Genomic DNA, 23,359 nt, shown 5'->3' with positions numbered 1-23,359 from the left:
TTTGATAGAAGAGAGTGGATTCCAAAGTCATGGGCGGCGTTCTATTAGAAATGGCAATTTACACCGTGTTACATTTACATCAATTGGGTTGGAAATCATCATATAGCTCCATTCCACTCATGTAGTTTTTGGATTACTTTTATCCCTTGAGAACAATACTTTCGTATCCAAATAGGACTACTACGCCATATTGCAGTTGCAAAAGAGACCAGGGAACAAGATGAAGCCAAATAAAAAAGGAGATTCGTTTCATGTATTCTACCAGCATTTCTATGTCCACACATCAGATATTCCCAAAATACTTTTGGAGCCTGTCTCAAATTCCCTCCTAACAATTATGTACTGTGTTTACTTCTTCAGCTGAGCCAGCAGCTCCGCCGGGGGTTGCTGGCGGTAACCCTGGGGGTTGTTCTTGGTCCAGCGCCAAAGGTCCTCGCAAGCGTGCTCGAGAGTGAATTTAGGGGTCCAGCCGAGCTCGGTGGTGGCACGGTTGGCGTTGGCAGTGAGGTTCAGGACGTCACCCGCACGGCGGGGAGCGACCTCATAGGGAAGGTCACGGCCGACGGCGGCAGAGAAGGCTTTGATCATCTCATAGACAGTGGAGCCCTTTCCGGTGCCCAGGTTCCAGGCCCGAACGCCGGGGTTGTTGGCACGCAGGTAGTTGAGAGCCTTGAGGTGGCCATCTGCCAGATCGAGGATGTGGATGTAGTCACGGATGGCGGTGCCGTCGTGGGAGGCGTAGTCGTCGCCGAAGACCATCAGCTTCTCGCGCTTGCCAGTGGCGACCTGGGCCAGCAGGGGGAGCAGGTTGTATGGGACACCCTGAGGGTCCTCACCCATGATGCCGGAGGGGTGGGCACCGGCAGGGTTGAAGTAGCGCAGCAGGGCACCGTTCCACTTCTGGGCCTCGGCGTCATTGCCGGCCTTGATGGCGTTGTTGCGCTGAGCGTTGATAACGTCGGTGATGGCAGTCTCGACGGCGAACTTGGTGTTGCCGTAGGGGTTGGTGGGGCCCAGAGGGCACTCCTCGGGGATGGGGATCATGTTGGGGAAGCGGGTAGCATCGCCGTAGACGGTGGCCGAGCTGGAGAAGACAATGTTGGTGACATTGTACTTGACCATAGAGCGGAGGAGGTTGATGGTGCCGTAGACATTGACCATGTAGTAGTCCAGGGGCTTCTCACCGGACTCGCCAACAGCCTATGTATTTGTGGTCAGTCCGTGTCTTCCCCTCTCCTCCATCGCGACGCGATTCTGAATTTGCGCAGATCGGGGCGATTGAGTTGGTAGGAGGCCCAGGAGGCTAGACTTACCTTCAAGGCGGCGAAGTGGATGACACTGTCAATGTCGGGGTGGGCCTCGAAGACCTTGTCGAAGCCATTCTCGTCGGTGACATCGAGCTGGACGAACTCGGCCTTCTTGCCCGAGATCAACTCAATGCGGTTCAAAGCCTCAGCGGAGGAGTTGTACAGGTTGTCAGCGACGACGACCTTGTAGCCCGCATCGAGCAGGGCGAGGGCGGTAAACGAGCCAATGTAGCCCGTGCCACTGCAGTGGGTTAGTTGAGATCGCGATGGCGGGGTTCGGAGGGGCAGGGCTGGTGGGACGGGGGAAAGGCAACGAGCTTGAGAGGAGAGCGACGGGACAAGACCTACCCGGTGACGAGAACAGAACCAGCAGACATGATGAATGAGAGGGAAATCGAGGTGGAGAGGTGAAGAGAGGAGTCAAACTGGGGAGGGGCAGCTTTTAAGGGGAAAGATGTTTGGAAGGGGACGAAGCCGTGGTGATTTGGCGGTCGTTTTGGTGGGGGGCCCAGCCCGCTCCGTCATCTCCCCATCTTCCCATCTCCATCTTCCCCTTTCATGACGCGGCCGGAAATTGACTAGTGTCCATTACACTCGAGATCATCAAATTGCCAATATTCTGGCAGAGGATTTATAATAATCTGCCTTGGCATATGCTATCTACTTGACACCGCGGTCCTGGTCGGTGGAAGACGCCTGTACCGAGACCGGCATGAAAGTGGCCTTGTGCATTCGAACCCTGCTTGATCGATGTTGCTACGGTGTCCAATGGACCGACCAAAGGCTCAATGACCCAATTGACCAATTGCCCTCGTCGGCGACAGTAGATCGCTTTCATGTCCTGGCGGTGTGCTCGGCCCAATCCACTCCATCGCGAACACTGTCCCGATACCAAACGAAAGCGGAAAGATAGGCGCGCGAGGGGGGCCCATTGACCCATCGACCCAGCCCAGTGCCAGGCACCGATTAAAGCAGACCAGGCCCGTCAAACACTTCCCCCGTTTCATTTCAGGGCCAGGCGGGTCGGGGTGGATTCGTGGACTCGGCCAGTTGGGGCAGTTGCACAAATCAGAGGCCCGGGTGGCTCCATCCCCCCGAAACATGCCAGGGTCCAGCGAGACGGTGGTCCCGGTTGCAGCCGTTCCCTCGCGACGATCCAAGTTTACGGACGACGCAATAATACCATCCCATTCATCATGGCATGACCCATGGAGCGAAAATAGATATAAATAGATTCCCATATTCCCATGTTTCCATATCCATACCCAAGGTTACATCTATATCTATGATATATGATATCTTGAGGCATACATTGCCAGATACCTGGGTATCGTGGGAGCGTCGGTATTCCACAAAAGCAGCCAGTACATACCTTCGCTAAATTTAGCGGCATGTCTCAATAGGGCTTTCTCGACCCATCCGTTCGTCAAATTGCCATCGAGCAACTAGTTACTTCTTCCTCTTTACTAAGCGGTGATAGAGCACTATATCATTGGGTATAAGGTTGTTATGCGCGCAATAAGTACATAATTAAATTATACAACTGGAAATATAAATGTTAAACTTTATCAAGTCAGGGCACTTGTGCTTTTACCCGCTTATCTGTGAGTATTCAATCGTTTTTCATCTTCTGTGGCCAATCCCTCGCTGCATCCTGCGTCATAACCAGCACCGAAGCGACGGAACAAATAGAACCGAAAAAGGCCACCATCGAACTCCAACCTGTGTTAAAAAGAGGATATAGGATAATTGAGATGACCGCAAAAAATAACCCCAGGGTGAAAAACATCCACATCGTGGCGTAAATCGGTGAAAATACGGACTTCTTCAATAGGGGGATCACCATGACCAAGTTGCCGAGCACGGACATGAGACTGCTCTGGATAAGATACAGAAAGTCTGCATCATGGACTGAGCCTGGTGCGCTCGATTTCCAGGATATTGAGAACGCTATGTATCCCGGAACTATCGCCGCGATGAGGAATATGAGGATCAAAGCTATGAGCCCAACATTTTCCTAAATAGGTATTAGTAGCCCCAGAATTTCATGAATTAACGTGCATAGACTTACTCTTTCTTTGATCAGTATCGCGGAATTCCTAGCAACCGAATGCTCTTCTGGGGATGTGGACTGGGATTCTTGTGGCTTGGAGACTGGGAGGGCCAACAGTCCCTGCATATCCAAGGAAGAGCATTCGCTCAGATCGCCCACAGAACACAGGACAGCGATTCTTTCATCGATTCCTCGTATGATTGGAGCTAGATCTTCAAAGGAATCCTCTGACTGTGCTTCGATGTCTCTGAGGAGCTGATTTCGACCGTTTCTGATATCTCTTCCCATGCTTCCTAAGACCTTGAGAACGATGTCCCCGCTGAGAGACTTCGAGTTCTTAGACCAATATAAGAATATGTCCAGCATAAGCTCCCAGTAATATGTCTCAAAGGCATCTTGTAGGTATTCGAAAATTTCCTGGTCTCGCCCATGAGTGGAACTGAAGCATGAAGTGGATCTTGGCGATCCATGTCGGTACCATTCGTTATTCCAGGTCTTGGACACCGCTTCACAGAACTCGCCCAAATCCCCAAGATAGATCATTTCTGGGCTCTCCGAACTGGTTGGATGCGACCTTTGTCTTTTAGTGATATCCTCCCGAATATCATTGAGGCGTTGCTGGACATAGTCTCGGTCAAAGGACGGCACGACCGACTGAAAGTATTCCGCAAACCCGCAGTCCAGAAAATTGAAGTGGCGAGCTAGGTCTATCAGACGCTTTTTGATGACCCGGTTGGTGACTGTTGCATACGGCTTATAGTAGCTGCGGTTGTCGCTTGTGTGTTGATCCTGATAACCTGTCAAGGATGGTTCGTGAAGATGCAAGGCGACGTACGCTACTCACTCTTCTGCCAGCTTGCAAGCGAGCCTTTTTTAGAAAGGTATTGCACGTCGAACTTATTAGTTCTTTTGTTCGCCTGTGATCACCAGACTTCCAAAAAGGGTCTCCGTACGACTGAAATAGGCTTTAACCACCCCATAATTGTGACCAATCTGATAGGATTGTGCGGTGCCGTTGAATGAGATAAGCTGGGGGTTTGAATCTGATGTCTTGTCGTTGCATCTTGCATATTCGTTGATCTCTTCATCAGCGATTCCGTCGGCATCTTCCTTGAAAGCCCCACACGTGGACCCTTGATCTGCCATTGGGAGTATATTTGGGGAAAGCTGGAGGCTGGATGCGAGCGGGCGATTCATAAAATTCAAAGAGCAAGAGAAGACTCGGATTTATGGACTATATTTTAATCATGTCCACGGGCTGTCGAGAGTTGTCAGTTGAAGTGGCTGTGTATTTACTAATTACATGATCAGGCACGAAGCCTGTGGATCATGCTCAGCGCACATATGAATGGCGGGTTAAGAGGTGTAAGAAAATCTGCAAGCACTCAGCCACAGCGACAACGATCCTTGTCGGGAGAAAGAAGGCGGTGCTTGATCATAATCCCGGTTGGTCTTTGCATTGCTGATAGGCAGCCTTCTACTGTTTCCCCCATTTGCACCGAAAATATGGTCTCTACGTTGCCTAGCTCTATATACCTCCAACTCCATCTTTTGAAAGGTCTATAAAAGGATAAGTACGCTCAAAAAGAACCAGGGCCCGGTCCATCTTAAACGCAAAACTCGCTTTGTCCAATGCAGAGACATATATATCCACGCATAAACCATGATTATCTCTCACCCTGGGCATGCTCCTTGTCGTGACACATTGACCGGCCCTTCACCACCTAGCACTGCCATGAATCCGCCGTTCAAGCTGTCGGATGCTGAGATAGGAGGGCATCAGAGGTAGGCGCGAGGGGGAAGAGGGGAGCTTTAGGTTACCAACTCTACACGGTCTCTATACTACGAATAATTACTAGTAGTGAAAACTGCTGAGGACAGAGACAATCCACCAAGTAAACATCTCAGCCCTAATGAAGGACAGTTGGTAGTCTGGACATTTAGGTACTTAGTTTTATCCAGCGAAAGAACTACTCCAATGCGACCCAGGTTTCTTTTATTTCTGGAATAATTTACATTCCATCTCTCCAGCCCCACTGGACAATCGTGCACACGGCTTTTTCCATCTAACCCTCCGTGAAACACTGAGCTAGAACCGAAGACAGAGGAAAGAAAGCAAGATGAATTGGTATTGGAAGACAGAGACGGAAAATAAGGGGAAGAGATACGTGAACAAATGCTTGAGGTTTCCAGGGCGGTTTGAAAAAAATAATAGGCCCGATCAAGGTTTCTTTTGTTGGCCCAAGCCCAATGACCGTTATTAGATGCGGTTTGATTATTGTGCGACATCCGTGACGATAGCCCTCGAGAACGAGGACGCTGGCGGGGCGCCTTGAGGACTCAGAGAGCATTCATACGGCCCGAAGTAGATGACAGGCACGCATCAGAGAAACCTCTGTCCATCTGTCCATCCGAAGAAGAGTCGCAGTCTGGACAAATCAACGCTCGCAAAAGAGCGGCCACTATCGGAGTGGGTGCTGACCAAATCCACAGGCGGGCAAAAAGACTCATCACGTTGTGAAAACAGTGGTTGAGAACCCCACAATAGGCCCCATTCCCACTCAATTTAACCAAGAAGCTCCACGTCCAGACCAATGGCACGCATGAACAGGTTGACATTACCCAGCCGTGAGCTCGCCATGTCGGCCGGCAAAGTCTTGCTGTAGCCGACAGTCTCCATAACACGGTCCCTGAAAGAAAGAAAGGTGATTAGTACGAAGATTCAGACCCCCAGTGAAAGGAGATATTAACTTACTTGACGGCGATAACCAGACGCTGCTGCTGCTCGGGGCTGGCACCAATGCCAACGGCAGCCAGGAACTGCCAGACGTACATATCGTCGCCCGAATTGATGGAGCCAGGGAAAATATCAGCCAAACCAGGCTCGAGGGTGTCGAAGAGGACGTTGAACTTCTCCACCCACTGCGCCCAATCCCGCTCGCTCGCCTGACCAGCCTCCTTGACGATCTCAGCACGGCTGAGGAGCATGGTGAGAATGCCCAATCCAACCTTGGTGCGAGCTACACTGTGCACATGGGTCTGTGCAATGACAAGGCCCAGCAGACCGATGATGATGTTGAAAGGCGCCTCGTTCACATACCCGAGAAGGCTCGGCATAACAGCCAAAGAGAAGAGGTCGATGGCTTCCCGAACGGCAATAGAGGGCTGGGCCTCGCCAGGACCGGGTTGTGCAAGACGCACCACATCCAAACTATCCAGGTGCACCACGATCATAGTCAGGATGGTGACACGTTGCTCCTGGTCGATGTGACGGAAAATACGAGGGATGGCCTTTTTACCCTTGGGGTAGGACAGGAATGCGATGAAAGGGTGCGGGGTCGTCGAGTTGGGGACAATTGGCTCCATCACCTTCAAGGCGCGCCACAACTTCTGATTAAGTGAGTGAACCTTCTGTCGCCATTCCAGATGCTCCTTGATCGCATCCGCATCACCCTCCTCCGGTGGCGGGGGCATGGTACGTTCCATGTCCTCCATGGCCATCAGAGCACTGTATACACTTTCAATGTTGGAAAGGATAGATTTGCGGTCGCTGAGGCTGAGATCAGATTGGACCTTCTTCGGGCGGACCCCATCAGAGCTGTCCGGTCGCTTGATGTTGAGCATCGGTTTCGGCGCCTTGGCATTGCTGAATGAGATCTTACCCAAGCTGCCCTCAATGATGAGCTGCTTGTTCTTGGGCTTGGCTTTAGCAGCCTCGACCGCACGCTGAACCTGCTGTTGCATCCGCTGCATGTGGTTGTCTGCGCTTTGGAACGCCCGTCGGTTTCCGTGGCCGCCGAGCCGATTCCCGGTTTGAAGGAGATATGTCTGAGCAAAGTGACCAAGAGGCTGGTGGGGGTGTTGACGAGGGGCACCACGGATTTGACTATAGACTTGATAATAGAAATCTTCAGACAGGACAGCCTCAGGGTCAGCATCGGCGACATTACCGGCCGCCGCGACGAGCTGCTGTAACTGAATACGAGTGATGAAGTTTTTATCCTGGGGTGTCATTAACCCATTACCCCGGGACAGCAGGAAGATCTTGTGGTTGCGCTTTGCCCGCTTGGCATCTTCAACTAAATAGGCATTGCGCTGCTCCTCCGTCAGATGCATCAATTGCTGTGGATTGGTAATAACAGGCAGTCCTCCGTTTGCTCCTCGGCTAGTCGGTGGTGGGGGGGCTTGCTGCTGTTGCTGCTGTTGCTGCTGACGCTGGCCCTGGGGTGGGCCGGTATGGCGAGGGCCTTGGGGCGGCAAATTCTGCGGGGGCATTTGACCCTGCTGCATATGCATTTGCTGAGGGCCAGGCAAGACAGGGGCGCCATGCAGCTCCGGAATACCTGGTGGAAGGCCGGGCATCCCGGGCGGCAGCAGTCCCTTTTCCAGGGCTTCCCGCAAGAGCTCGGGAGGCATGGAGTGGAAACCATCGGGGACACCCTGGGGGTATTGCGGCGGGGGTAGATAAGCCTGGTTGGCCATGTGCTGAGGAAGCGACTGCGGGGGCATCGTAACGGCTGGCAGAGACTGATGACGCATTTGCGCCTCAACTTCTTCCAAGCTCATCATCGTCTTCCGGCTGGGGATCACGACGGGGGTCGGCTCAGGCTTCTTCTGAGAAATGCCCCACACGCTAGACTTGGCCTGGAGATCCGGGATGTATCCGGGATCCGAATACTTCTCATAGCCAGTGCGCTTGGCGGTCGACTGGGTCGGAGCTGGCGCAGGCTGAGCTGGCACCGGAGCATTGAGCTGAGCGGCTGTCGGTACGGCCGTGGGCTGCTGCAAGGTGTAGCGGATCTGCTCCTCGCCAATCGCATCAGCTACCTTGGCTGTTTTTCCGAAGAAATCGAAGTCCCGGCCAACAGCTCCCGTATCTCCGCCGCCGCCGCCAAAGGTGTCATCGTTGAAGGCATCTTGGTCGTCATCAAGCTGGTCGCCTAGACCGTCATAGGTGTCCTCAAAATCGATTCTGGATTAAATATCAGTCTCAGGGTTCATGTGGGGTATCTATTTCGTTCAAGAAAGGCATCTCACGCATCGTCATCTTCGAGCGCCGTCGCACGGGCGACCTCCGCAAAGGGATCTGGGTTCTCGAAGAAGCCCCTCGCACCGGCGGGGGGCCGATCGCGGTCCCTGGGGAGGGTGGCATCAAAGCCAAAGAAAGACATGCTTCTTTGACCTGATTAATTGCGGATGGAAGGGGAAGGGAGAGGTCAGAGAGCAGAGGAAGAAATGGTGGGGGGGGAGGAGGAGGACGTGCTCTGGTCGGAGCGAAGTTCTGGGAGTGCGGCTGCCTCAGGCACAAACTTCGATGCCAAGCACGACGTTTAACATTTATTCCCTAAACCACTCCCTCACAATGTCCAACTTGTCCCTATTGATCAGCACCGCATCTGTGACAGAGCAGTTTCATACATTCAAGCCCAATTGTTTTACCCAGAGGTTGTCTTGGCATCAAGGGTGTTGGGAGGGTTAACATAAGCTAATACTTGGTGGAGAATAGACCATCATGCCTAGCTCCTTACCGCCTTTGAATGAATATAGGAGGATGCCAAAGTGTTGCTGTTGGTGTTGACTTCATTTCAAGGACCATTGCACGGGCCTATCCAATACTATATCGTGATAAAAATATATGTCGTCTACCCTGGCGTTCTACAGGTCTTCTCAAAGCTGGGTTGCCTTGCTAGGAATAAGGCCATACATCCGGCCACTATGTGTGGTCGTTTGAAACATGAATATTTCGCAATTGCGAATGGCACCCTAGCTTCTAAATGATATCAAAATAGCGCCGTGGTATATTGGTGGACAGACGGCGGCTAGGTACCCTTGCATAAAGTTCAACATTCAAGTTATGGTTTGTTTCTGAATATTTCTTTCGAATGAGCAGCATAATCTTCCTTGAAATAAATGCTTACAGAGAAAATTGCAACGATCTCTATTATCTACTAGTAGTTTTCTCTAGGAAAACATGTTACGGACCATGGGGGACCGTTATAATGCTATTGATCCAACGAGACGGTGAATGGGAGACCGGAAATAGCCACCTTTGATGCTGTTTTACGTCGATCAATTCTATTGATACGGACATCAGGTAACTGGGTCCATCGCGATTGGCCTCTGCCCAGGAATACGATGCACATTCTCCGGGGGTGGAGACTGAATTGGCGAGAACCCCACTGGACTCTTCTTGTCTAAGTCTAGATAGAAATTTGATTCACACAACGCTGTTAGCACCATGCTCGGGGCTACTAGCTCTCCGGGCTTGAAGCGCATAGAGGTAAGTGGCGTGCCCACCACCGATTTCGTGAATTGACTCGATCGTGAGGCTTCAACATTTCATACGATAGGCGACTCTGATTGTCTTTATCATAAGTACGTTGGCAGTCATATATCTGCATTGGATGGTGTAGATCAGCCCATACCCTATCAATATCATCTAGCCCTCAACAATGTTTGCAATGTGTCCTGGTGCGACGACTTGGAAATTAGTAGGCTTGCCAGCCTCCTATCACCCCCAACCTTGATCGAATTATCGCCCCATCAACTCGCGAATAACGATCCTCGAGTCCCGATCAAGACCATATGCCAACTAATTGGCGATGTTGGAGTAGGGCGTCCCAAGAGGAGGCCGGGGCCCGTTGAAACTGGCGATATTTTTGGAACATTGCGGAGTCTCGGCGGTGAACTCAAAACACGGACGGAATCATCCCCGGCCGACTTCGTCCGCGTATTGACAGTGTGTACATTGTCTGGCTGGTCGAGACGACAATTCTACCACCTCTAAATGTCTCGGCTACAGGCAATTGTCGGAGCTCAACTTCTTGAGGTACAGCCGGAGCGGACTCCGTCCCCGTCTGCCGCATTCCGTTGGAATTTCCCCGGCGTCCCAGCCAACGTCTGGCCAATCATTTGTTCTCACGACCGATTCGCTGCCACTAAGACCACTAAGACCACTTAGACCACTTAGACCACTTACGCCCCTTGGCGGCAACGCAGAAGTAGTGACAGATAATCGTTGACGGTCTAGACTGAGGTTGCATTGTTTCGAAATTACCAGCAATCAGGATGTCTGAAATCCAATCTCCACCAAAGACGCGGGCGCGGAAACGCAAGATTCTCCCCCCTCTCGAATGTCTTGAAGTCGGTGAAACCGCGCGGCTGAAAGCGGTCGTCGCCATCGACTTGCGCGGCCTCGCCCAACCTAGCTTCTTTTCCTTTCGCCTCCTCCACTTTTGCTCCCCCCTAGACATTGCAACATCTAAACATATCAACAACTTCGGGTTTCGGTCGTTTCTCCCCTCCCTGTCTCGTCCGATCCCCTCGCAGATGTGTGTCTCTCCCCGTGGACTGCCCTCAATTCCGCGGTCCTGAACGCCATCGACTTGTTTTCGCAACCTGTCCTTCTCCTCGCCTCCCAGACAGAGCCCTTCTTTCCCCTCACCATGTCTCTCAACGTGCGCTATGCACGATATCTCGTGTTGGCTGCAGTGGTCAGTGTTTCGCTCTTAACTCGCAAACCCCTCGCTTGAGACCCTGTCGATCTTGGCCCCGCTAACGTTCCCTAGGGATTGACGCTTGTCTGGTATATGTCTCGACCTTCCTTCCACCTCCCGAGCGTCGCCTCCTTCCCGAGACCCGAGCCCTCCTACGAAGATTTCAAGTCAGACCGGGTACCGATCGTGGGCACCAATAGTAGCGAAAAGGTCAATGCGACCTTCGTCACCCTGGCCCGGAACTCCGACATCTGGGAGATTGCCAAGTCTATTCGCACCGTGGAGGACCGGTTCAACCGGAACTACAACTATGACTGGGTCTTCTTGAACGATAAGGAGTTCGATGATGAATTCAAAAAGCTCACCACGTCGCTGGTCTCGGGTACCGCCCACTATGGCAAGATTCCGGAAGAACACTGGTCCTATCCCTCCTGGATTGATGAGGACAAAGCGCGCGAGGCGCGAGAAGAAATGGGTCGCAAGAAGATCATCTACGGCGACTCAGAGAGCTATCGCCATATGTGCCGTTACGAATCGGGATTTTTCTTCCGCCACCCCATCATGCTGAACTACGAATACTATTGGCGCGTGGAACCGAGCATTGAGCTCTTCTGTGACATCCCCTCCGACCCTTTCCGCTTCATGAAAGAGAACAACAAGAAGTACAGCTTTGTCATCAGCTTATATGAATACATCGAGACCATTCCCACCCTGTGGTCCAGCGTCCAGAAGTTCATGGGTAACCATCCTGAACACATTCCCGCCGGCAACGCCATGGAATTCATCAGTGATGATGGCGGCGAGACGTATAACAAGTGCCATTTCGTATGTATCTATAACAGAACAACTTTGGAAACTCCAGCGAACTAATGTTTGTTTTTAACTGACAGTGGTCCAACTTTGAGATTGGCAGCCTGGAATGGCTGCGGTCCAAGCAGTACATCGAATACTTCTCTTCCCTGGACCAGGACGGTGGATTTTTCTACGAGCGATGGGGCGACGCTCCTGTTCACTCGATCGCCGCTGCGACCATGCTCAAGAAAGAGCAAATCCACTTCTTTAACGAAATTGCTTACTACCACGTCCCATTCACTCACTGCCCGAGTGATGAGAAAACAAGGCTGGACCTTCGCTGCAATTGCAAGCCGGAGGAGAACTTTGACTGGAAGGGCTATTCATGTAAGTCCCCGTGACGCCATCCCCCCAACACTCCTTTTCCGATCTGTTGTACGCTTCGTACTGACAGCCCAATCCAGGCACCAACCGGTGGTTCCAGGTCAACAACCTACAAAAGCCAGATGGTTGGGACCAGGGGGATTGACTCGCGGCTCTCGGTCGTTATGTCGTTGTGCTGCTCCTGATCAGTACAATGGTCCTCGTTGCCAGTCACGATGTGCGGGTGTGGACCATGCTGCGCATACGATTTGCGATTGAGTGTCTAGTTGATTTTGTCGAAGCGTGCCGTGGCACCTACAAATATCGCTCGGTGAGCGACAAATGAAAAGACGACAGGCAACTCGCACTGCCATGTCCGATAAAGCAAGTTCTCTGTGAGATCGAATCAAGACTCTACCTTTCCCTTTCTATGAGATCTCAACCGTCAAACCCGGGCGTTTGAAGGACAAGTTTGTTTGGTTCAATTTGGGTTGTTTAAATTCTCCTTTCTCTCATTCTATTTTCTTCCATGGCTCGACAGATTCTGCTCGATGCCCGTCATGTTTTATTACCTGGGTTGTCGGCAGCGTTTAGGTTTTCTTTTCCTGCAGTATTTGTTGCATCGGCCGGAGTACAAGAGGATCCCCATCGGATGAGCAGCGGTTCTCCCATATCTTTCTACATTTTGATTTAAATCTGGTTCCAAAAGAAGAGAAAAAAAAAACGTTCTGGCTCATGCTTGCTCTAGTTTATCTGACAAGGCTATATTTCTACTTTGGATATCTCGAAATTAAGAATCCTGGGCTTCATTTCCGAACTACTTGTTGGCACTTCTTACAGTCAATGTCTATCTCCCAACGTTCATGTAAGACTAAAAGAGTTATACCTGACAAATTGAAGATCAGTGATGAACTATCAGCGTCCTTTGCCCAGTCAAATGACATGTCGTGCGATAGTGGTCAACGTACGGAGGGTGGAAATTATCACTATTTCCAGTCTTAGGTCTTCTACAACGGAAATGATTTCAAAGTCAAGAGCAGAACAAGCTCAATTCATAATAATACATGCAATCCAATAAGTCACGCATTCGCCATTTAATAAGTACAGGATGTAAATGAAAAAAAATGCTACATGGCAGGGAAAATACCAAGCCTACAGATAAAGCATTCGACCAAAACCAACCAAACTCGATTCGGCCTCAGACTCTTAATGGGCACATTACCAGCTCTCTCGATGCGGAGAAAAATGGCCTATTCACTCAGGCCCTTAGTTACCCTTAGGCTTCTTGGTACCGTACTTAGACCGGCTGGTCACCCGGCTTCCAACACCACCCTAACCAATGCCGTTAGTTTCAAACCGCATACAGAAAGACAACAGGGCTCAATAGCCCATCCCGGGAAGAACAGGAATGTCCAAGACTTACCAGATCCATCGCGCCACGAACCAAGTGGTACTTCACACCAGGGCAATCCTGGGCACGACCACCACGAACCTGGACCACGCTGTGCTGCTGGATGTTGTGGCCCTCGCCGGGGATGATGGCACTGACGACCTTGCCCGAGCTCAGACGCACACGGACCGTCTTTCGCTCACCAGAATTGGGCTTCTTGGGCTTGGTGATACCGGTCTTGATGCACACACCCTTCATCGATGGGTGGTCCTTCAGCGCGGGCGAGCGCGACCGCCGAGCGCGCTGGCCGCCCCGACACCCGCGGCGCACTTGGTTGTAAGTGGCGCGAACTATGGGCGAGCTGGAAAATTGACGACGGGCAGTGGCGGCGGAGAGAGAGAGGGCAGTTTGGGTGCGGAAGACGGGGTGGAAAGCGAAGCGGGCGGTCATCGGGGTTGCTGCGCGGCGGGCGAAGGCACCAGCGGTGGAGGTCGTCAAGCTGCGAAGAGGTGTCGCTGATAGTGTAGGGCGTTGGACCAGAGTCCGCAAGGCCCGAAGAGCCAAGGAGGATATTAATTGAGGCATGTGGGTTGGAGTGTGTTGGTTTGGTAGTTTGGTGATTTTCCGTCCCGTTCAGGATCCAAATTGCGGATGAGGATTGACTCTGACACGTGACCTGATATGGAGTTGCGGGTATGGTTCATGTGGGCGGCCGGAGGAGCTGGACGCGCTGCTGCTCTCTGCCTGATGCTGTCGTCCTCCGCATTTCGATCATCCTCCCTCATACCTCTCCTTCTTCGCATCTTTCTCTCTCTATCTCCTGCAGTCCTTCTAAACTTTACCTCCCACTTTAACTTGCAATTTCGATCTCGGAAATTGCTTCCAAATCCTTCATAATGGTGCGTTATCAAGCTGCTCGGGCGTCCTTACCTCATTCTCCCGTCAAGTCCCATGTCCGAGGCAATCCCCAAGGCTCTTCTACAGCAGTGAACCTCTTCAATGACCGGGTCAAAAAGCTCCAAAGAAATATGACCTGAATTATACAAAATAATCACCTTTCATCAAATAAACTATAGCTAACCAAGCCTATCCAGTCTCTCCGCATCGCACCCCCCAGCGGCCACCGCACCTCCACCTCGAACACCTCAACCCGGCAACAAACCCCCTATAGCGCCCCGCGACCATCGAAGGGTGCCCCCTCAGCTCCCGGTCTTCCCGACACCCTCCGTAACAAGATCACTCTCCCCGCCAGCGCCACCGCCTCCTCGACCAACAGCCCAGCCGCCAGCGATGTCCCGTCATCGGGCCACCCGCTCGAGGCCCGACTCCTCGCCTGGCGCGCCACCCAAGATGCAATGAAGATGGAGTCACTGCGCCGGGCATACGGCATCGCTGAGCCCGTCCGCCGCGGCATGGAGCTGAAGATCGTTCGGGATGGGACCTTTCGCCCTGCCGTGCTAGGCGGCGTCCACGGCGGTAACATCCACGAGGATATTCTAGTCCTCGGTGGGCGGGATGCCGAGCTTGGATGGGAGGATGTGTTCCATGGTAAGTTTAGCCCTGCGAGCTTCCTCGCAACGTATGCCCACATGATTCGAGGGACTTGGCTAACGGTAATGACATCTTACAGGCGACGAGTTCCGGGAACCGCCCTCGTTCCACGACGAGATGGAGAAGAGACTGAAGATGGACTATTAAGACTCAGTCCCTGGCCTTATTTGATGAATTGTGTTTCTTACGTTGCTTCTCTGGGTCAATATTTCTTTCCCCCCCGAATACTCTGGTCGACATGTTCAATTAGTCTCTTTCCCCCTTCCGCTCCTCCCACGTCCCATTACGTCAACGATAGATAGATGTTCGGAACAGAAGCATTGTGTCAGGCTATGTCCATATGGCACGCGCCGTGATGTCAGGCAAAGCACGATATAGCTAATCCAATGTATTGTTCCGATCTATATAAATTACGAGGTGGTCTACCAGCATGGAGAGAGAACCTTACCCGAAGATCTTCCATTTCATGTGCACAACATCGTTGATGGCTTCAATGGTCAAGAAACATCTTTCGAGCAGCTTTTCACGTATCGAAACCATAGGTAATAACACGATGAGTCAATGTTTGTTTATATCCTAAGTTGATGAACTCGGCAAGTTATTACAATACTTCGTCTGCCCGAGGGAATAAACATGTTATGGACGAGAATTACTTCCAGAAATACTAACAGTGTAAAATCGTAATATAGGGCCTCTTGTCTTAGCGGATGGAAACGTATTTCAGGTATATCTCTTAGAACCAATATATACACTACGAGGATGAATCAAAGAAAAAGAGACACAAAAAAAACCATGAATACCGACAATCAAAGAGATACAAACTCGTAGATGCACAAGTCCGAAGACAAGCCATATAGGGAATGGACAGGAAAGAAAGGGAAAGAGAAAGGAGGGAGGACAGAAGGGGGAAGGAGAAAAAGGATCGGATCAGGGGTATATAGGTAGTAGATCGAGAAAAGGTGGGAGAGAACTGGCAAGTAGGGAATAGAGTAGGAAGCAATGCAACAAGGAGTGGGAAGGCAACAATTAGAACCCCGGGGGCGCCTTTCGGTGAGCGAGCTTGGTTCATGTCCCATGTACAAGATGGTGGGCAGTAAATATTCGAGTAGATCCAGGGAAGACTGAGCATAATGGGGAACAGACAGGCGAGCAAAAGCAAAACAAATCATGACATCGAGTCAATAGGTCGAGAAATAAATAGAAAGAAAAACAAGTGGAAGAAACAAGGCGATAGAAGAAGGTCCAGACGCTGCTTCCGGAGCGCATATTCAATAATAGGAGCCATGGGTAGCCACACCGGGATTGTTAATCCTGCTGCCAGGCAGGCTTGCTCGAATAGTCACGACGGCAAATAGTGGCGAGGCGGAGAAGGGAAGGGTGAAAATAAGTATTGTGCAGGAAGAACCGAATGATCCTAGAAGAATGTGCTCATGGCCCCGGGACCTATTCGAATTGGAGAACACGTGGAAGGGATGCAAGTTCTAAGATGCGGTCAAGCCATCCTCAAACTCATTCATAGGATGACACAGCGGCAGCCGGGACTTCGCTCGCCGGCTTCACGCTCGCGGTTATACTGAGTTTTGGTTCCCTTGGCGTCTTCTTCGTCGATCATTTCTTGCGGCTTGACGGTCATATGTACGACATTCGGGTGATCGGCGCTGAACTTCGAGTCTGGAGGAGGTTAGTTTTGATGGGGTCTTGTCCTTTAGGAGGCGGACATGTGGGTGATAAGCACTGCAAAGACGTACCGGACAGAGGCGCCTTGTCATCCAACAATTTTCCGAAGGATATGAGCCGAATCGAGCTCGGGGAGGATGGGCGAGCTTCCCAGTCTAACCCATGAACGGCAAGATTAGTTCAACTCTTTGACTCGCAACAGCTCCCTCGGGATGATGGTGCCCGGGACTTACCAGATCGCCACTCTCGCCATATCAACTCCTTCAACGTATAGACGCTCATCGCGAACGGATCATGATTCTCCACATTCACCGACTGCTTCCGCAGATACTTCGCATCGATCTTAAACGGGTGTCGCGATCCCGTTGTCAGCAGTAATGTCAGAGCTAGCGACGGCCCGGTATCCTCCACCTCCTTTCCCGAGATGTCCTCGGACGGCTCAGACGACAGCTCGGCGCCCGGCTTTGACTCATCGGTATCCATTGACGGTGCGTCGGTGGTCTGAGGCTGGCCGACGGTATCAGCGTTTTCGGGTGTAGTATGATCGTGGTCGGTTGATGCAGTGGTCTCCGTTGCCGTCACGGGGGCGACGCTTTCGCCACCGGTTGCGGGGTGTTGGATCGCAGTGGCTGGATTGTCGCCAGGCTGGACAGGTTCGGCCGGGACGACCGTGGTAGCGGATTCAGCGACGGGCACTGGCTTGGATGAGGCGTCGGCGGTCTCTGTCGCGACGGGTTGCGGGTTGGAGCTCTGCTGCGGAGAAGCTGCGGTCGCCCCCGACTCGTGCTGGCCTTTGGGGTCGGACACCCCGGGCTCCGGGTGGTCGGAAGACATCGCAGTTGTTACCCCGATGGCCGATGGTGAACTTTCCCAGAGAGTGGGAAATTAGAGAGGGGTCTTGCCAACGAGGGATGGGCGGATTGGGGCAATTGGGGGAGGTGGAAGAGAGGAGGAGAGAGGAAGCAGGAAAAGAGATGGTCGATCGGTCCAGACGTGAGGAGTCGACCTAAGCGGGAGGCGCAAGAATAGTGTCTGTCACTAATGGGATCGCACCCGACCCGGAGACGATACTGTACAGCAAACACGAATGAATCCGAGTATAAAGGAAGGACATGGGAGATGATATCGTTTATAAGGACGATCGGTGGAAGGGTTCAGTTGTTGGTGGACGGGTGTAAGGGGATCGGCACAACCAAGGCCAGCTAAGTGAAACCGTAAAGGCTGAAGGAAATGCCGCACTTCCGCAACTGAACGAGAATCTTACGATATAGTCCAACCGATCTAGTGGATGACAGATGAAAGGAAGATGAGAGAAGAATCTGGGAAGCCGGGAAACGACAACATGGAGGAATTAGAAAGCGTTGATAAGGAAGATCCGGGGAAAAAAGCACTAAGACAGCCAAGAGATACCCCAGCCTCATGTGATGGATTGGCTCGTTGAACCGATCTATAGTGTGTAGTGAAGTATATACATGTATATACACTGATGGCCGAGCTATGACCGTGATATTTCGATATTTCGATATTTCGACCTTTCGACATCTGACGTACTGAATTCCTGCGCCCTGGAGAAGGTATTCACTGGATACATTGGCGATCTACTGAATCTACTTGGTCAAGGCCCTTCTACTCTCCGAGCAGACTGCCACCCAGGATCGTACCTGTGATGTCTCACTTCCCGGTAAGCCGAAGGTGCATGTAGAATATCCCGGCAAATTAATAATAAGAATCGATCGCAATCCATATTTAGACACGTGCCATGAAGATGGGCGCGCCATCTGGACTAGAAATCGTCTCGGAACAGGTCAGGCTCGCTAGGCGTAATGCTTTCCGTATCCATTGAATGCTGGATGCTAGAAGAAACTGGGTAACCGTAGTGTATGCTGATAATCCCATGTCATCGTAATCCTAAAAAGAAAAAAAAACCAGCACCCTAAACCCATGTCCAGATGTCTATTATGACCAAGTTCCACGCCGTCTAGGCCAGACCGAAACCACCCAACAAACAAAGCACGGTCGCACACAGACAGGACTGGGATTTATTTACCCGAATCCGTTGTTGATAGATGGCTAGATAGCAATAATCGCCATATACCACTCGTCCGTGCTGCAGATGGAGGTGAGTCATAAGAGCAAAGCAACACACAGAAGAGTGCTAAGCATTAGAACAGACGGGAGTGCATGGAGCCATGTAAGAATCTGAGAACAGACCGTCGGCGTTTTCGCGTTTGACGGGCCACGGCTCGTGCGGTTCCATCTCATACGGGTCTCCGAAGGCGTGGTGAACCTGGTCCAGAGTGCAATAGGCCGGCTGAAGACACGTTGCAGACGGAGACCTCTTGCGAAGAAGGCAGAGCTGCTTGGCCGGTTTTAGAACCATAGAAAATGAGAGAAAAAGAAAGAAAAAAAAATAAAGAGAGATCGGACTCCCAAAATCTAGACCCAGCCAGCGTACTGGTCCAGCATTTCATTCTTCACTCCCTCAGACCCATGCCGCACGCCCAGCAGCCGCACGTTGCCAATTTTGCCGCCAAAATCATCCTCCACGGCACTCTTGTAATCGGCGAAGTGCTGATTAAGTCGAGTTATGACGGTAGGGTCATCCCGAATCAGGAGGACAATGGCATCGTAACCTCCTGCGCCCGGCACAACACCCCCGATGACCCCGTCGATCTCAGAGACGCTGTCCAGCAGCTCAGTCTGCACGCTCGGCTCGATAGGAACGCCCGTCCGGCGGGTCATAGTGCGAATGTGGTGTCGAGTGCGCTCGATATAGGTGCGAATTTCAGAGAAGTCATTATCGGCTGTGGCGTCCGGGTGCTGTGCCAGACGCTTGAGCTCCTGTCGCAGGCGTTCATTGTTGTTCTGCAGACTAGCCCAGAGAATATCGGCCTCTTTGCGATTCTCATTCCTCCACTGGAGGACCTTCTTCACCATTGACGGTGTCTGCGAGCCGCATTCCACATCACACAGGACCATTTGCATCCCGCGAGGGAGCTGCATGCCGAAATCCACGCACTCGGTGTCCCAGGGGTGTGCCTGGTCAGCATCCTCGACAACCGCGAATAATCGCTCCTCGAATCCAGCGGAGCCCACATCGCCCACCGACTCGAGAATCGCAGGCGAGAAGCGCTTGTAAAGACACGATCCGTAAACGGCTGCAGCGACGTCAAATCCTGACCCCACCTTGCCTTGGGCTGCGCAGTGGGCGGCCTGGGCCAGGTTATGTAGCTTGTCGCGACCCGCGCCAAGATCATCAGCTTGCATAGTTCGGTGGATTACCAGAGCCGAGACCAGGGCAGTGACCAGGGCTGCCGAGGAGCCCAGTCCCGTCTTGTGGGCATCTTGCAGAGGAACGCCGAAATTGACGAAGCGTCCACTCCTGCCCTGGGACGCAGGACCTTTGGAGGTAGTTGTCTCGGAGTAGTAGTCATTATCCGCGAGAATGGTGATGGACAGAGAGCCGAAATCTTTGGAGTCAGCGACATAGCTGATGTAGGTCAAGGCGTAGCTGAGCGAGGTTTCAACGAACGGGTTTCGGGGACTGGAAAGAGAAATGGAATTAGTGATCGAAGCCAATGTTGCCAATATTTCGCGGAAAGGGAATCGCATACCCCTCGTTTTTTTGAACCACCTTGACCCCCCGCCATGGTCGCATCGCTGGGCGCGATACTCCCAGACCGCATTAACAAATTGTGGCGACCGCACCACGATGGTATCTTCAGCTTCCGACTCTTCCCCTTCGCCAGTGGACACGGCGGCCTTGGGATCTGTGCTTGATGTGGACTGCCCACGACGATGACCCCTCCTCAACTGCTGCACGACGACATGAATGCGCGCATCAAGCGCGAAGACAGTGCCCGTATAGGCACGATCCAGAACCAGATATCCACCCGTCAGGAGGACTTTGCCCGGCGCCGACAAGGCTGTCACGGAGGATGGTAGGGGGGACATGAGATATCGAGGGTGGGTTTTGTGGAGGAAAAAGGCGGGGAGGCGAGGGGAAGAATCTAGGATTCCTCGACTTGGATTAAAGGCAAGTAAAGGTGCCCGGACAGGCGGAAACGGCTCGGAGAGATTCAATGGAGCGGAGGCTGCGAGGTAGACGTACTCCTGCAGCACTGGAAGAAGGAGCCCAGGAGATGGCCCTCGTTTGGTGGGGGAGAAACAAGGAGCAGGGATGTATCGAATTATCCTAACGCGGACTAGCGTGCCGGGCCTGATGTGGCACTGCATGCCCTAAGAGGCTCTCCCAGGGATGGGCTTCAAGACGAGCTAACAATGCCGACGATCTGGAAAGCCGGTCCGTTTGCTTCTCTCTTTTATTTTTATTGTCAAACCCAAGAGGTTTCATGGAAGTAGTGTAACTCATCAACCGATCATACGTGAGATTCCCATGTGGCCATGGCCCTCAACTTCTCAGGATATCCAGATCTAATATAAACTAGCCCATTTCCGTTCAATTGAAACATGAAAGAAGCTCAAGGACATGATCTGGTCTTCCCAGCTTTCTTGATATGGAACGTCTTCACTGGCTTGACGGCCTTCGTGGCATCGCGGCAGCCATTGTGAGCTTTGATCATGCATTCGATCTTGAGCCCCAATTTGCAGCAGTTTTTCGCTCCTTTTGGGCCGATCCCCCAGAAGAGAATCGTCATTTCTTCCAGCTTCCTCCAATCAAATTATTATTTGCAGCACCGTCAATGGTGACAATATTTTTTGTGATCTCCGGCTTTTCAATTTCTATGTCCTTGGTCAGGGTTCGGAAGACTAGTCTCATCGCGATAGATCAAGCGGCGTTTTTACGTCGCCTAGCCTCCGCCGCGACCCGCCGGACGTTCCGCCTATTTATACCAGTGTTTACTTTATTGATCATTTCTCACGTCTTGTTCTTTCTCAACTTATATCATCTCGAAACCCCTGATAATGTTTCCCCGTTAAAAGAGCCGTGGGTGCATATTAAACAGCTTTTTTCGGACATGGCTAGTCTATTGGATTGGGTTGCCGCAAACAGGCCCACGAGGATTTATCTCATTCATCTTTGGACCATGTCTATCGAATATCGTGGATCGTTGATTGTGTACTTGACGATACTGGCCACTTCATTCAGGAATCCTCGGTACCGATGTCTTGAATTGGTAATGATGGCTGCCTTCTGGCTTTACCTGGGATACTGGGATCTGTTTGCGTTCTTGGTGGGCCTTTTGCTAGCAGAAAGACGAATTATGTCTGAAATGGCGGAAGGGGATGGCGAACTGTGCCTTCCGGCCGAGTCCACGAAGCCACCAAGAACGATCATTCGAGCATGGAAAAATATCACCAAGTCGACAATCTTTGACCTAATTCGAACATCCGCTTTTCTTCTGTTAGGACTCTATTTCATCTGCATTGACGCTTATAGCGTATTGCCTCCAGGGTATCAGTTCTTGCAATCTATTCAATCACCTTACTGGCACGACACTCTCACTGCAAATGAGTGCTGGGAGACAATTGGTGCTGTTCTTGTTATTTTCGCGATTAGCCAATCAAATTACTTACAATACCCACTGAATTCACGGCCAATTCAGTACCTTGGCAAAATTTCCTTCTCACTTTACCTAGTACATCCGAGTGTGTACTTCATGCTACTACAACCGATTCGAGATCTTGTGTGGTTTCTGATCTCGCAGAAACCATATCCCGGTACAGTAGAAGCAATCTACTATACATTACCATTTTGGTCAGCGTGGACTGCTTCTTTCCTGATTACAGCTGGTGTCATTATTGTCATTGCGCACTTTTTCACTCGATTTATTGATGAGAAGTCTGTGATCATCGCGAGAAGCATAGAAAAGAAAATTTCCGTGCTTTAAAAGACAGTATTATCGTATATTATGCAGAAAATGAAGGTGATCAATGCGGGTCCGGGCTTTAGGGCGCACATCAATCTCGAAGGAATTTACTAATTAGCTTGGTATCAGAGGTTGGCTTTCGGATTCTCGCTTTGGATACCAAGTCAATTATTGGAGAAATAGATTATACCGAGCAGTATGAAAATATTTCATTGTGTCCTCGGATTTGTATAGCCATGTCTCTAGCTGACAATAACGAGAGGCAAGGAAAAGCAAGTTGACTGGAAACTGCTAGAAATAAAGCAAACTGTCAGAAAACTTTGAAAAAGAAATGAAATAATTGAAGTTAAATAACATGCAGAGCAATCAGAGTGTTCGCTGCTTTATTTGCTACACCATTGCCTAAGCGAACGAGTAGCCGGTCATCAGATTTGTTTGCGAAGGAACCATCAGAGATAGTGGCGAAGACCAGTTTGAATCATCGATCTGGCTTAGGCTGCAAAAGGAATGAAGGTTACCCTCGGTCCATACTTGACAGCTCTAGACCATGGAATGTCTATCGGGTCTAGAACTCTCTTCTCAACGGAGAGTGGTGATCAGTAACGTCATGACTTGGCATACTCCGATGTTTCCAGTACCCCACAAGGCCAAGGCCAAGGCGATCGACAAAGACGGATGCCTCAGGCCAACACATCCCTCTAGAAATACTCATCAATGAATGAGTGGTGAAATTCCTCAACCTGTATATCTAATTCCCGCGATCAGATTAAGGGAACCTCCTGTCAGCAAAGTGGGATAGGAACGAATACACGGAGTTACGGCACGGTCGATTTCGTTTCCGCCAATTCCCGGAGCCAGGCAAAATCTTATCCTTCCGCGGCCCTTTCCATGTTCCCAAT

General features: G+C 51.3%; 9 protein-coding genes across 9 annotated transcripts; 3 read left to right on the top strand and 6 right to left on the bottom strand.

The window, feature by feature from the left end:
• Positions 1–348: 348 nt before the first annotated feature.
• N7462_004395 (NAD-dependent epimerase/dehydratase family protein) lies at positions 349–1,684 on the bottom strand (the record flags this gene model as incomplete). Its single annotated transcript, XM_057076121.1, has 3 exons — positions 349–1,200; positions 1,314–1,548; positions 1,656–1,684. The coding sequence occupies 3 exons, from the start codon at positions 1,682–1,684 to the stop codon at positions 349–351; spliced, it is 1,116 nt and encodes a 371-aa protein (XP_056935626.1).
• Positions 1,685–2,919: 1,235 nt separating this feature from the next.
• Positions 2,920–4,506, bottom strand: N7462_004394 (uncharacterized protein; the record flags this gene model as incomplete). The annotated part of the gene is made up of 3 exons (XM_057076120.1): positions 2,920–3,324; positions 3,379–4,100; positions 4,314–4,506. The coding sequence occupies 3 exons, from the start codon at positions 4,504–4,506 to the stop codon at positions 2,920–2,922; spliced, it is 1,320 nt and encodes a 439-aa protein (XP_056935625.1).
• A 1,420-nt stretch (positions 4,507–5,926) lies between these two features.
• On the bottom strand, positions 5,927–8,531 carry N7462_004393 (deadenylation-dependent mRNA-decapping factor PAT1; the record flags this gene model as incomplete). The annotated part of the gene is made up of 3 exons (XM_057076119.1): positions 5,927–6,050; positions 6,116–8,332; positions 8,398–8,531. 3 exons carry the CDS (start codon positions 8,529–8,531, stop codon positions 5,927–5,929), a joined length of 2,475 nt encoding a protein of 824 aa, XP_056935624.1.
• Positions 8,532–10,805: 2,274 nt separating this feature from the next.
• N7462_004392 (glycosyltransferase family 15 protein) lies at positions 10,806–12,177 on the top strand (the record flags this gene model as incomplete). The annotated part of the gene is made up of 4 exons (XM_057076118.1): positions 10,806–10,853; positions 10,929–11,681; positions 11,747–12,035; positions 12,113–12,177. 4 exons carry the CDS (start codon positions 10,806–10,808, stop codon positions 12,175–12,177), a joined length of 1,155 nt encoding a protein of 384 aa, XP_056935623.1.
• Positions 12,178–13,277: 1,100 nt separating this feature from the next.
• Positions 13,278–13,986, bottom strand: N7462_004391 (mitochondrial 37S ribosomal protein uS12m; the record flags this gene model as incomplete). Its single annotated transcript, XM_057076117.1, has 2 exons — positions 13,278–13,343; positions 13,435–13,986. The coding sequence occupies 2 exons, from the start codon at positions 13,984–13,986 to the stop codon at positions 13,278–13,280; spliced, it is 618 nt and encodes a 205-aa protein (XP_056935622.1).
• A 311-nt stretch (positions 13,987–14,297) lies between these two features.
• Positions 14,298–15,099, top strand: N7462_004390 (proteasome maturation protein; the record flags this gene model as incomplete). Its single annotated transcript, XM_057076116.1, has 3 exons — positions 14,298–14,300; positions 14,496–14,949; positions 15,032–15,099. 3 exons carry the CDS (start codon positions 14,298–14,300, stop codon positions 15,097–15,099), a joined length of 525 nt encoding a protein of 174 aa, XP_056935621.1.
• Positions 15,100–16,465: 1,366 nt separating this feature from the next.
• Positions 16,466–17,463, bottom strand: N7462_004389 (uncharacterized protein; the record flags this gene model as incomplete). The annotated part of the gene is made up of 3 exons (XM_057076115.1): positions 16,466–16,623; positions 16,701–16,784; positions 16,863–17,463. 3 exons carry the CDS (start codon positions 17,461–17,463, stop codon positions 16,466–16,468), a joined length of 843 nt encoding a protein of 280 aa, XP_056935620.1.
• Positions 17,464–19,065: 1,602 nt separating this feature from the next.
• Positions 19,066–20,583, bottom strand: erg8 (phosphomevalonate kinase; the record flags this gene model as incomplete). The annotated part of the gene is made up of 1 exon (XM_057076114.1): positions 19,066–20,583. One exon carries the CDS (start codon positions 20,581–20,583, stop codon positions 19,066–19,068), a length of 1,518 nt encoding a protein of 505 aa, XP_056935619.1.
• A 1,190-nt stretch (positions 20,584–21,773) lies between these two features.
• On the top strand, positions 21,774–22,481 carry N7462_004387 (uncharacterized protein; the record flags this gene model as incomplete). The annotated part of the gene is made up of 1 exon (XM_057076113.1): positions 21,774–22,481. The coding sequence occupies one exon, from the start codon at positions 21,774–21,776 to the stop codon at positions 22,479–22,481; it is 708 nt and encodes a 235-aa protein (XP_056935618.1).
• Between the last annotated feature and the right edge of the window lie 878 nt (positions 22,482–23,359).

This window comes from Penicillium macrosclerotiorum, assembly GCF_028827735.1.
Source record: "Penicillium macrosclerotiorum strain IBT 26536 chromosome Unknown utg000003l_segment0_segment0, whole genome shotgun sequence".
NCBI lineage: Eukaryota > Fungi > Ascomycota > Eurotiomycetes > Eurotiales > Aspergillaceae > Penicillium > Penicillium macrosclerotiorum.
Note: the sequence above shows the minus strand (reverse complement) of the source record. Positions and strands in the feature narration are given on the sequence as shown.